This window comes from Hipposideros armiger, unplaced genomic scaffold, assembly GCF_001890085.2.
Source record: "Hipposideros armiger isolate ML-2016 unplaced genomic scaffold, ASM189008v1 scaffold_62, whole genome shotgun sequence".
NCBI lineage: Eukaryota > Metazoa > Chordata > Mammalia > Chiroptera > Hipposideridae > Hipposideros > Hipposideros armiger.
Window position 1 is genome coordinate 2,745,314 of NW_017731412.1, and position 13,153 is coordinate 2,758,466.

The 13,153-nt window shown below is 54.6% G+C and overlaps 1 protein-coding gene and 1 long non-coding RNA gene across 12 annotated transcripts in view; one reads left to right on the plus strand and one right to left on the minus strand.

Moving 5' to 3' along the window:
• Positions 1 to 6,870, minus strand: part of TBX5 (T-box transcription factor 5) — a 66,363-nt gene extending 59,493 nt beyond the window's left edge. For 2 of the 11 annotated variants that reach the window (XM_019641641.1, XM_019641631.1), the window contains exons 1-3: positions 3,685 to 4,308; positions 1,792 to 1,976; positions 138 to 232 (exon numbers count right to left, since the gene is read on the minus strand). In XM_019641641.1, the coding sequence (XP_019497186.1) occupies positions 138 to 232; positions 1,792 to 1,938 (242 nt within the window). In that variant the 5' untranslated portion in view covers positions 1,939 to 1,976; positions 3,685 to 4,308. Of the gene's footprint in view, positions 1 to 137; positions 233 to 1,791; positions 1,977 to 2,100; positions 3,599 to 3,684; positions 4,309 to 4,441; positions 4,857 to 6,048 lie in introns of those variants that run through there. The other 9 variants (XM_019641635.1, XM_019641634.1, XM_019641642.1 and 6 more) reach the window with 9 other exon arrangements.
• A 145-nt stretch (positions 6,871 to 7,015) lies between these two features.
• LOC109382266 (uncharacterized) lies at positions 7,016 to 11,137 on the plus strand. Its single transcript, XR_002123908.1, has 2 exons — positions 7,016 to 7,292; positions 10,272 to 11,137. It is a non-coding gene; the product is annotated as an uncharacterized LOC109382266 (long non-coding RNA).
• Positions 11,138 to 13,153: the final 2,016 nt, after the last annotated feature.

Sequence of the window (13,153 nt, forward strand, 5' to 3'; positions counted from 1 at the left end):
TCTCTCTCTCTCTCTCTCTCTCTCTCTCTCTCTCTCTCTCTTTTCTCCCCCTCCCCTCTCTGGTCCCTGATCCACCTTTTCTTCTCTGCCTCTCCCACAATCTCCCCGTGCCCCCTCCACAGAGGCAACCGTCTCACCTTCCAGCCTTGGTTATGATCATCTCCGTGCCCACTTCGTGGAATTTCAGCCACAGTTCTCTTTCATGGAGAAACACCTTGATCCCTTCCATGCCCTAAAAGAAGGGGAGAAAAGTCAAACGGACAAGCCCAGGGGCAGTAGGCCTTTGCTCCTCAAACAGAGATTTCTCCTCGTTCCCTCTGGAGCCTGTGGGCTCAGAGGCTGACAACTGCACCGAGCCCACTGCAGAGCTGGCTGGGCTGCAGCACCGGCAGCTCCGCAGCGCCTGCCCAGGAATCCCCACGCAGGGGGAGTTTCCTTAAACCACCAACACAAGACTATAGAAAAATCCCCAACCAGCAGGGTGCTGTAGAAGGTCCAGCAGGGAGGACGGGGCTGAGAAAAAAATGGAACGACTCTCAATTCACTTTAGCCAAGATGCAACTGAGAAAAAAACAAAACAAAACAAAACCTCAATCCCAAAAACCCACTCAGGATATTCTTATGGAGACCTGAACGTCCACATGCAAACACACAGATATATGTGCGTGTTTTTCCTCACCATGGTGGTGAAAATGTACACGTAGGTGCAATTTTAAATTTTAAAAGATTTATGTATTATAACAGGTTCTCCCACAGTCTACAACAAAAACTAATTCCCAAACCTCTATATTAATAAACCTTTTAGGCTCTCCTTACATGCAGCTTTGTTCATGTCAAGCTGTTTTAATTATGGGCACAGCCTAAGCCATTTAACATTTCCGCTTTCAACTAAGTTATTTCACAAAAGCCATGCAAAAAAAAGTTATATACAAAGTCTTTATTTTGCCATAATCCATAATCATCTAATGAGTGGATTTGCTTTTCTGTGAAAAGGAAAAAAAAATCTAAGTTTCGGAAACTGCGTGTCCACTGCTCTCTGCTTCTCTACAAATAGACATACACTTTCCTGAGAGGCGAAGGGCAAAGTAGACAATGCACTAGCCAGGAAGGACATCGAAATCCCCAAGAAGGGTTTTAGCTATATCCAAGTATCGCTTCTGGTCAAGTCACCCCTCTTCAAGCCATCTGACATCCTATTTAAAATGAGCAAGGTCTACAGGGGCCGCCTTGAGCGCCCAGGGCGCCTGGCCCAGCTTCCAGCCAGGCGAGCCCGCGGCTCCCTGCGCCCTTCCGGCACAGTCCTGTGCGCCAGCCCGCCAGGCCCCCGCGGCAAGACAAATGGTGCCCCTCGCGGGTCTGGGCGGCAGCGCGGAGGAGGCGGGCGGAGGCGAAGGCTACGGAAGATCTGAAGAAGGGGTCAAGCCATCGCTCAAGCCGGCCTGAAACGTCCGCTGACCCGGCCCTTAATGAGGAGCTCGGGGCTGAGTCTACACCTAGTGCCAGTAGGAAAGGAAGGATCTGGGTTCTTATTAGCTGGCCCCAAATAGCCAGACAATTAAGGCTTCTCTAACACCTTAAACGTTATTTTCCCAAATCCTCTGGCCATTAAAAATAATCGTCACAATAAAGCGAATTGGAATATTCTGGTATTTGGGGAGACAGGGCAGAGGAAGGTGAAATTGAGTGGGGATAAAAATGTAAAGGGCCGATTAGGCACAATGGGCAAACCCCTCCTCCCTGTAAGAAGGGCTTTGGTTTCTGCAAAAGGCCCCTAGGCGCGGGTCTTCTTACCTGCTGGGTGAACGCGGCCTGCGGGGACGACGGGCTCTTGCTGGGGGCCCCTAGCGTGCTCTCTGGTTTGGAATCGCAGGGTAGATCCTTTGAGTCAGGTTCCAGGGGTGTGTGCGCCAAGCCAAAGCCCTCGTCTGCGTCGGCCATGGTGTGCCCGGGGCCCTGTGACCGCGCGGGGTCCTGTACTAAGGACAGGAAGGAGAGAGAGAGAGAGAGAGAGAGAGAGAGAGAGAGAGAGAGAGAGAGTTGGAAGCGCAATTCTAGTGACAAGAGGGAGCAGTTGGGCCCCCTCTTTCCAGCTACCAGCACCTCCGTTCCCGGCTGAAGGAGGCTGAAGAAGGTCCGATTGTTATAATCATCACTATTACTTTATGATCACGCACAAGCTCTTGCGAAAGACCCGCGTCAGACCGCGAGGAGGCAAGGCCCGCATCTGCCCTGCGCAGGCTCCCCATGATAAGCCAGCTGCCCATCAAATTTGTCTGGACTTCTGGAAGAGCCAATAAAGATAAGGCCTGGGTATTTTTGGAAGCCATTGGGTACGGACCAAAAACAAAACACAACAAAAACCTAGTGTGTCCTTTTGAGAATTGTTTTTTCTTTGTCGAATTACAGGAGGTCATCAGAGCTCTGTTTAGGAAAACTCGCGAGTGGAATCGTTTTCTGCAGCAGGCACAACGTCTAAAAGAACCCGTCTCTTGCAAAACCAAAAACATAAAGGGAGAAAGATTTGCAGACCGAGAGACCGGTCCGGAAGAGAATTCATGTTCATCTTTTGTCAGTTACAGGCCTTAAAATTAAAAGTCCTTTAACATTAAGAGTCCTCCCCCTTTCCCCCAACCTTAAGGAACGTTAAAAACAAAAAAAAAGGAGCCAAACGAACGACCAGGCAGGAAAGCGCCGCGCAGCAGTCCAGAGGGAGAAGCGCTTCTGGGTGCCCGCGGCCCACGGACCGCGCTCTGCCTCCAGCCCGGGGCGCGCATTCCCGTGCTCTCTCGCTCTCCAGCCCGGGACCGGCATTTTGTTGATCCGCCAGGCCGAGGTGAGCTTCTCCGAGTTTCAGCCTTGCCTGGCTCCCTGGAAGTGCAGGCCCAAGCTCGTCATTGGCGAGGACAAAATGGGTCCCAGCGAAATCCTGGGCTTCGCCGCGTGGAATTCGCCGCGTAGGTCCGACACAACGCAAAGAATGGCCGGGGTTTGCAGGGATAGGAGGTTGGAACACGCAAAATTACAGCTGCAGAGCTGTTCAAGCCCGATGAGCCTGCCTCCTGCTCTGATCTCCTTCCAATCTTTTGCACGTTCCCGAGTAGGGATTTCCTCTCTCTCTCTCTCTCAACCCGGGAAGACTGAGAAGGGGGCACAAGGATGGCCCCCAAATCTTAGCAGCTGCTCGAGCAGAAAGCTAGGTCCCACTCTGGTCTGCAGTGGCCGGAGACCCAGGAGTGGGGCTGAGGACAGCTGCTGAGGCCTGACTCCGAAGAGCTTCCCTCACCACGCCCTCGGGGTTTGCGGGAGGCGGTGATGCGAGACCCGCAGTCGGCGCACAAAAGAAAGCGGGGCTGGCTTCCGACACGTGCGCTCCCATGCACCGCGTGTCACCGGGACAATCCCACCCTCACCAGGGTCCCAGGGAGCTCGGGGCTGGCGTGGGCGAACAAGATAAGGTTTGACAGAACCAGGCCGCGCGCCCTGGAAACCTCCACGCCGCTCGCTTGGCCGTGGCCGCCTGCTCGGCCCCACGCACCAGGAGCTCCCGGCCGCTCGAAATCTCTGCAAACCGGGCCCGGCAGAGTCCAAGACGAGGCTGCAGCCCCTCCAGGCGCGCCTCCCAGAGCCCACTCAGCCGGGGGGGCTCCCTCCCGAGCCTCCCGGGCCATCTTCGGGCAAGGTTACCTCGCTCGGTGAAGCCGGCGCATTCACCACATCCCTTGTGCTCCTAGCAGGGAAGCCGGCGGCGAGGCGGGGGCGCCGGCATGGTGGCTCCGGGTTTAAGCGGGGGACGGCGTGCCCAGACTAGCGGCTGCGGCTGCCTACAAAGGAGCACCCCACCGCTGGAGCCTCAGCAGCCGCGGCCCACCTCCAACACACACCTCCTCAGCTCTTCGCTGCTCTCCCTAAAGACTTCCAAGTTGTCAGGCGCCAGAAGGGCTCCAAAGGACGCAGCAAGAGCAGCCTCGAGGACACCGTCAACAGTCTAAACTCAGTGCCTTGCTCCTCCCTGGCACCACCAGGGAGGGAAGTTGGGATTCAAGAGGTAGCCGTGGGAATGGTCCAAGTCCTCTCTGAGCGCCGCTTTCAGGGTTAAAGTTCTGGAATCCGAGGTAAGATTCTCTCTCTCTCTCTCTCTCTCTCTCTCTCTCTCTCTCTCTCTCTCTCTCTCTCTCTCTCTCTGAGAAATACAAGCCGACTCAGCTGAGCTCAGTGACGTTGGGCTGCCTTGATGCTCACAAAGTACTGGAATTGCCTATCCAACTAGCTCCCACTGCACACTGCTTCTCTCTCTCTCTCTCTCTCTCTCTCTCTCTCTCTCTCCCTCGCCCGCCCGCCCGCCCGCCCTCCCTTTCTCCCTCTCTCGCTCCCTTCCTCCCTCCCTCTCCCTTCCCACTCCCTCCCCCAACCACATTTTCCATTAGATTTCCCGAACACTCACATCACAACACGACTCTCAAACCCAGACCTGGAGATCACCCCCTCCTCTCCACCCCCTTCCCAGCGTCCATCCATCTCCGCTGCTCTGAGTGCGGCTCGGTGGCTGCAAAAAATCCTGCACAAATCATCGCAAACCCGGTCGGCTTCTGCCCGGGAAGTAATCTCGGTGACGCGGGCTGAGCAGAGAACGGAGTCTGAACGCACGACGCGTACACACACACACACACACACACACACACACACACACACGCCGCGCTCTTCCTCTGCAGCTTCGCCCGCGTTCTCTCTCTAGCGCTGACCTCAAGACTGAGAGCTGTGTGACCCCGCCTGGCCCAGCCGGCCGCCGCTAGCCGCCCTGACATCTCCCCCTCCCCACTCATCACCCAGACTCTCAGTGGTGACTCCGGGGTGAAGGCAGGGTGAAGGTGCGTTGGGATAGGGGCCGAGATCAAAGATGCCAACCCCACCCCACCCCCAGGGCCACCAGACCTCCCGAGCAGGAGGTGTACACAAGGCAGCGGCCAGTTTTATTAAAATAATCAAACAGTCACTGGGGGCTGCCCGGGATTTTCATCTCCCATCGGCCCCTCTCCCTGCCCTCCCCCTATCTGAAATGTATTATTTTGAGGGTCGAGTTGAAGAGGTCAATAGAAGCATAAACACAGTCAGTAGGTCTTAGCCTGAGCAGACCCAGATTGGAGCACCAAGTACTCTTGATTGGAATAAATGTCAGGGTTCTCCGTCTGTTTACCGCCCCACCCTAGTCTCCTGTACCCCCTCACCCTGTTCTTTTCTGGAGCTCTGATGAGAGACTTGGACCTGCAGGGCAAGGTCTGGGTAAAAGGATGGAGGGGGAAGTGCCCTGGAGATCAGCTGCCACCTCAGTGTAACCCTCTGTGGCCTCTGGGATGAAAATCCCAGGACAGGGCCTGATAAATCGCTACAGAATTCCAAAGTGGACTGACTATCCAACCCTAAAAGTGGGGCAACCTCTGAGAAAACCAACCCAAAGCATTTGCTACAGCTCTCACTCTACCTTCCAGGTTTGTTTTCAAACAGCCTTTCACCGAAGCCGTTTATTTATTTGTGAAAACACCCTCACCCTTCCAAAATGTCAGCTCAGAGGACTTTGGGCTTGCTGAGGAGGCGACCCCCCGGGCAAAACCGGAATGTCTGCATCTCTGGCAAAAGGAAAGGGAAATCCAGAAAGACCTCTCCAATCCCTTCAAATTCTCAGAGATTTGCGGATAAAATAAATTCCCATAAATAACCTGCAGGCCCCTCCCGAGAGGAAAAAATCTGCACTCCCCCGAGAGTCTGTAAGATTCCGCTTAAGTTTGTGGAGCGCAGATGGTGCGGGGGCCACCAAGCGAAATTGGGATTTTGAAACCTCGAGAGGGGCGAATCCATTCTGCCAGGTGACACCCCAAGACAAAATGCAAGAGCGTGCATTCTTATTTTGAGGGTGAAACAGCAGCAGCTCTGGAACGGGGGAGGGGGGGATTCAGCAGAGCCGAGTTGGGGTGGGAAGCTAGGGGGGCCAGGGGCAGGCAAAAAGCTGAGAGAAACCTATTGCCCCCACCCCCAGCTCTCCAGGGCGACACTCACCTCCAAAAATCCCACCTCTTCTTTCCAGTGCAGAAGCCTGGAGTGACGCCTCGCTGGGGAGGGGGGGGCCCCAGGTGAAGAGCTTGAAAAAGACCCCCAAAAGAGACCCCTTTTAGGCCAAACCTTCTTCCAGCGTCTGTCAAGAGTAGCATGTACCTCCCAGCTCGAAGTTGGTTTGTGGTCTTCGACAAATTAAATATTACTGTTTATTACCAGGCATACCCCAATAAAATAAAGAGGCGACCAGGCGATACCGACTATCTCACCAGCCGCTGCACCTATAGGACTTGGAGACGTCACGAGTCACGCAACCGAACCGCGCGCGCTGTCACGCTCGACTGGGGGGCAGTGGCGGGAGGTTAATTTCTCTCCGTCTTCGCCTATCAGTTCCCAGGTCTGCGCAGCCACAAGTCCCGGACGCCTCGGCCACGGGAATAAATAAAGAAATAAACAAACCCAGCGCCCTCTGGGGAAATGGGGGTGGCGAACTTCAGACACAAATAGAGCCAAGATCGATTTTCTTAGGGAGGGGGAGGAGGCCTTGTGGCGAAGGGCAGTGGGAACCCACCTCAGCCCACGATTGGAAAGCAATCACGTTGTTCCAAGGGGAAACGAGGTGTCTTGCAGGAGGCGAGAGAGTCTTCTTATTATTTAAAAAGTATTTTTTTCAGAGGAGGAGCTCTCGGCAAGTGACTATTGCGGAGCCTCGGTAGCGGGTTACGTTTCGGACGCGATAACTCAGTGTCCCCTTGCAGACACTGCATAGAAGTAATTGCTGGGTTATCGCGGAGGGGAAATGAAAGAGACATTGGGAGGAAGCGAGTCGGCCACAATGTTTCTTATTGAGACCAAAAAAAAAAAAAAGTCACTTCTGCGAATGGTCCTTTAGCTTGGTCCGGGGATGCAACTCATCCCAGCGCGGCCCGGCGGGGGCGGGGTGCGAGTGGGTGGTGGAGTGGGGATGGAGAAGGGGTGATTTCTGCAGAGAAAAATGATAGCGCCGGGGACTGCAGAGGAACGAGGCACTCTATTGTGTTTTGTCATAACGAGTATTAATTTTTGTCTCATCGATGGGCACCACTTCTACGCAGCCCCGTGGAGGATGCGCGCGAGCTTTTGCGCGCAGCTGGAAGCGCGCTAGGGTCAGTGGGGAATCCTGTGCTGCATAGATGCCCCCGGCGGCGCGGAGGGAAGACCTAGGCCTGCCCAGCACAGAGCGAGCGAGCGCCGGGCCTTCCGGAAGGGTAAGTTCCCCACCAAGGGGCCCCGAGGGAGCCGGCCCGTCGGAATCTGGACTTGCCCCCAGCTTTAGGGTTCGATCCCGGCTTTCGCGCAGCCCCAGCCCCCAGGGCTTTCCGAGGCTTGGCCTGGCTCCAGGCCTGGTCGGTCCAGGGCTGAAGCGGCGGCACGAAGTGCAGGAACGCGGTCGACCGAGCAGCCCCAGGACGAGCTAAGGTCAGGCCCGCGGGGAGAGCAGCCAGTGGTTTCCAGCGCCGGACGCGGACGCCCGGGCCAGCCGGGGCCGCACACCCTGCAGCTACCAGCAAGCAGAGACCGTGTCCCCACTCTAGGCCGGGCCTCAGTGACTTCCCCGACCTTCGCTTTCGTTTCCCAAGTTATTCATAATTATCTTCCCCCCCCCAATCCAAGGCATGCCATGGGTACAGCGTTTGCTCCCAGATGCCAAGAGCGCAACCCGAAATCCTTTGCTCAAAGACTCTAGATGGGTTCCTATTTGTGAACTCTGGGCCGGCCGAGGTGGGCCCGAAACAGAGGCCTCCGGCCCCGCTGGAGCTGAAAGGCAAAGGCGAAACCCTAAGCAGGGAGAATTCCTTTGCATTTGCCTCCCTTCTCTCGAATCGCCGGTGCCGGGCCCCAAAACCAGCCCGCTGGCTCACAAAGGACTCCGCAAAGCTCAGCTTCCCAGACCCGTTTTCCCACACGCTCCGGAGGCCGCGCCAGCGGGAGGATAAATAAAGACCTCAACAAGACTTGAGAATCCCGATTCTTTTTCCCCAATCATTGGGCAGTAAACTGGACAGAGAGGCTGCAACACGTAGCATCCCTTCCTTCTTTCCGAGGACCGATGGTTTTTTCCCACCCGCTCCCAGCTCTGTTTTCTCCGGAAATCTATTTTCCTCATTTCAAAAAAATTTTCTGTCCTGATTTTAATACTGCAACTGCTAGGAGAGCGGAGGTTCCTATTTTAAAAAGTGAAAAACTAAGTAAAAGGGAGGATTGAGGGCTCGTTGATCTTTTTTTTCTTCCCTCTTGCCTTGTTTCTAAGAAAGTCGCATCCAATTTCTTTCCTCTCAAAAGAGAGCTCGCTTAAGCATTCACCCTTTTTCTGTTTCTTTCCTATGTGTCTCCCTCTGACTCCGGTCTCCACTGAAGGAAAAAAGTAGGGAGAAGTGCAGATGGGTCTGGGAAAATGAATAAGAATGATAATAACAATAGAAATGATGAGAAAAGTAAGCTGACCAACTCGGGTTTTTTCCGAAAGAGAGGGTCAGGCCGAGGGTGGGAATTCCCCTCATTTCTCAGGGGGTCACTTTCCCTCCTGCCTAGTTAAAACTGGCTCTATTATATTTTTTCCAGGACTGCAGTATCTCTCTTCCCAATGTTTTATTTGGTTCCTAGCTTCCCCACTTCTGACCGGATGTATCCGGGAGGAAGGCTGGCTGTTGTTATTATTTTAATATCCAATATTCTCCAGTCTTTTCACCAATTATTATTACTACTTTATTTTACTTAGCATTATTCATGTTGCTGTTGTTTCTTGTGCTTTGGAAATACTCCTTCCCACCCCCCCAGGTTAGGTGGATGCTTTTTTTTTTCCCCCTCCTAGTCAGGGTCATGAAATGAGAAGTGGAATGGGAACTTCTTTCTGGAGGCCCAGATGAGATATCAAGGCTGGAGGTTTGCAAGATCCAGAGGTGGTAACAAGCCATGCTTGGGGTGCAAAGGAGCATGCTTCTTGCCCCCCTCCAATGTGAGGGTCCCCAGTGGGGGAGAAGGGTGAGGGTCTGGAGCTGAGAACCTGGTGCTGCCTCCTATCCCGGGGGCTGCACTCAGCCTGAGAACTCCAGCCATATCTACCGCCCAGGACCTGTAGAAAGGCCTCTGGGTATAGTCACCATGTTTGCATGATCAGCGTATCCCCACAGCCTCAGAAGAAGTGGGGGAACATAGACCGAATTCCAGGCCTCTGACCCGGTAAGACAGAGACTCAAGCTAATACCTCCAGGTCTGGGATGCAGGCGGGGGGCCTGTCTGGGTACCCCCTCCCTCAACTGGAGGGTGCAGTGGAAACTTGGGAGCCTGCTGCTCTCCGGGGCTCTGGAAAGACAAATTTTCTTTGGCAAAGGGAACGGTGTCGCGCTGTCGACACGGCAGACTATTTTTCTTGTTCCCTCATGGAGGGGGGGGGAGAAAAGAGAGCAAGAAAGAGAGGGAAATTAAATCCACACGTGTTAAGCTTGCTCAAAGGGCCGGATTCAAAACCAGAGATGAAACTACGTCTCCAGTTCTGGCTGCTCGCCGGCCTCTTTCCAGCCAGCCCCAGGCGCACAGGGCAAGGCGTCCCCACTGGAGAGAATTCGATCCGATGTTTCATAAAGCGCTTTATTTAAGGGGAAAAGGGCGATGGTTCCTCTCTGTCTACACTGCAGAGTCAGAATTCAGAAGCAGCAAAGCAACAACAAAGGAGGCAGGAGCTGTGAGAATAATGACCGTCTAGAAGAAAGCTCACCCTGATACCTCCCGAAGGAACCCAATGACTCGTAGCATTCACTCAAAGGCCAAAAAATGAGCCAGACCAAGTGGTTTCGGAAATTCCTAAGATCTTGACCAGGCTTTCGGGACTTGGGCCTTCCTGGGTCAAGAGAATCTAAAACATTGTTTTATTGACGCTGGAATAGTTAGCCGAATCTGCACGGCTAACGCCCGCGTGCCTTACTCTTTCCTCTCTTTGAGGAGAAAAATGCCTGGAGCTGAGGCTACAGGCCCCAGCTGCGGAGGAGCCCTGCTCCTGCAGGGAAGGGGTGGGGGTGGGGGTGGCCACCCCTCCTGGAGCTGCGAGTGAAAACTGTAGTAATGACCTTGAGGAGGTGAAGGGAGGTGGGTGGGGGTTCGGGTGAGGAGGGCGGCCAAACCCCAAACTGGAGGGATCCGTCACCAAAACGATTGCTTGGTCGAGACCTCTAATTTTTCTTCCCTTTCAGCCCGGGCCCGCGAGCGCCGCAACGGGTCTCCGATGGCCTCCTGGCGCTGGGTTTCCGGCCTTTCGGGGCAGCCGCGACAGAAGGGTCCGGAAGCGGGGACCGGGACGCCTCTCTCCCCGGCCACAATCACACCCGGAAAACACTAGGGTGAAAATGACAAGAGGCTCTCGGTGGGGTGCAACTGACAGAGGGTCGCCGTGGAAAAGCTCCTGGCGTTTGTTTCCGCAAGGGCCCTTGGTTTCCTGGTCACCATGGCAACCCCGGAGTCCCGTCGAACAACAACTGAGCGCCCCGGGGACAATTGCACACTTTTGCGGCGCGTTCTGAGGCCTGCAAGGCGCTTCCGCCCCCAAACTCATGGCTTTCCGGAGCCCCCTCAAAGGGTTCTACAAGGCAGGGATTGAAAAACTCTCCCCCCCCTTTTTTTTTCAACGGAGGAGAAAAATCGAGGAATAGTGCAATCTCTAACCGGGAGGTTCGGGTGTGGAGCAAAAGCCCCCACTTACAGCGTTCAGGGCGATGACCTTGGAGGCGCGCGCGAATGCAGCTTACGGGATACTTAAACTGCCATCAAGCCCGCACCTTGAATGTCTCAACTCGGGACCCGGGATTCTGGGAATCAGGAATCTCTTCACTCTGCTGCCCACTCCCATCCACACCTTAGATCCCCCACATCCATCCGAGCAATCCTTTCTCCTGCCTGGAATAACTCCTCCTCAATGAGGAAGGAGAAAAATCAGAAACGAAATTTTCGGCATTAATACCTGCACGCTCTCACTGAGAGAAAGAATAAATTGTACTCCTTTTCCCTTTAGAGAAATCATTTTCCATTGTAGACACAATATAAATACAGTAAGAGAATCTCTGGGGGTTGCATTGCTTTCTTCTTGAACCTGCGGTGTGAGGGGCGGAGGCTTTTCTCTGGGGAGTGGACAGTGGACAATACAGGCTGACTTATCTGTTTCCATTTTGGAGGCAGCACGCTAAGAGAAGGAACCAGGGTGCTGACCAGCTTGGCCTGCCCGACTTGGCCGCGATTGAGGATCACAAAAGAGAGAAAGCAACGGAGGAAAGGGGTCCAGGCCTGGGTGCCCACAGAGGCCTTTGGCCACAGCACGGGAGTGACTCCTCCTCTGAGGTCCTCCCTGCCTTGTTTCACTCTCTGCTGTGGACCCCATTCAATTTCCAGGCTGGTCAGGAAAGACAAAACTTAGCTTCGCTTTTGATGCTTCCGCGGGGGCCATCGAATGTCCCCAAAAGCTCAGGGCTGGCCCGTAGTGCCCCCACCCACTCCTTTCCAGTCTGAGTCCCAGGCAGCCTGCAGAAATTCCCTTAACATGACTCAAGACCCCTGTCTCCCTTCCTCCCCAGTGTTTTGCACTCATAGTCTCAGAAGAGCCCTGCCTGCGTCCACACGGCCACAAAGAGAGAAGTGTGGATCTTTGAGGCTCAAAAAAACCTGTTAACATTTGAGGTGCAGTAATAGCCAAGATGTACCAAAGCCAGGAGCTGTTGCAATGTGGTTTCTTTTCACTTGCTCATTTAGCTCTTCAGCAGCTCTATGAGACGATGGTTCCTGGGGCTCTGGCCACCGCGGTCATCCTTTGCTGGCATTTGAACCAGGTAGTCTGATTCCAGAAGCCAGGAGCTCCTCTTTTCTAAGGCGGGCTTCTCTACCAAACCAGGGAAGCGAAGGGGAATGGGAAGAGGTCTGTTGGACGGGGTAAGTGCAAAGGATACTTTTTAAGCACCTAAAAGCACATTCAGTTTAAAACGAAAGGCCTTGAGTCCAAGGGGGTAAAGGCTTAGATCTGTCTTTCTTCTGTTTCTACACCCCCTCCCAACTCTCACCAGGGAAGCTGAGGGACCCAGCAAAGGGCCTATGGGCACACAGCCCCAGATTCCTGAGCACTTAGCCAGATGAGAGGAAACATGGGAAGACGCTGACTTCTTCTCCCCAGACCTCAGCGTTCTGTTCTCAGTCCTGCTCTGTTCCCAAACCCTGGCGCATATGTATCACAGCCTCAGACCAGTACACGGTGTCCCTTGGAGGGAGGGAAATTGGGTGAGTGGGATAGAGAGGGGAGGGGAGAAGATGTGCCTAGGTTGATTGTGTTTGAAACAAATAATTAGGCTCAGAGAGGGTGAGGACCTGCCCATGTCACACAGCCTCTGCTGGAAATGCACCTAGTTCCTTGCCATTCCCTAGGCTTTGCGCCTTCAGGCTAGAGGCGGAAAGGAAACCCCAGCAGCTTCCCCAGTGGGGTGCCCAGGAGACTGTGGGCTCAGCCTGCTAAGGGCTCAGCCCCCTTGGAGGAGTGGAGGCCACAATTAGACGTGGCTGCCCAACCTGTGGGGTGCCGGCATCCCTCTCCCAAATACTCGGTTCTCAGGGTAGAGGGGGCGTACTAGACACGGCCCTTCCATCTCAAGACTTAACAGGCTCCCTGGGGCTGGTGGAGTCCTGCTGTGGGGTTTTCAGGAAGGCCCCAGAGCTCTCAGGGGCTCCGGACCCCGCACTCAGAAGGACCAGGTCCTGGCGCCAGTCCTGCCCTCGGGGGAAGCCCAGCCCCCCACACTTTCCGGCTTCTAGATCCTTCTTCCCATCGCTTCTTTGCCCCTTGCTGCGCACACCTCTCCCGCTCCAGCCCCTTGCCCAGCGCCGGCTGCCGCAAGTCCCAGTTAAGAAGAGAAGGAGTTCTTTGAAGGTTGGGGACTCTGAGATCCAAACCCTAGGAGGAATGCCCAAATAGGAGGCTCAAGGGGTCCTCACTCTCCAACTTCCTCCCTTCAGCGTCCTCCGCCAGGGACCTCGGGGGTCTTTCAGAGACTGATTCTTCCTGCTCAGTGCAAAATGTGCTCCCTCTGAGGCCGCCCCATCT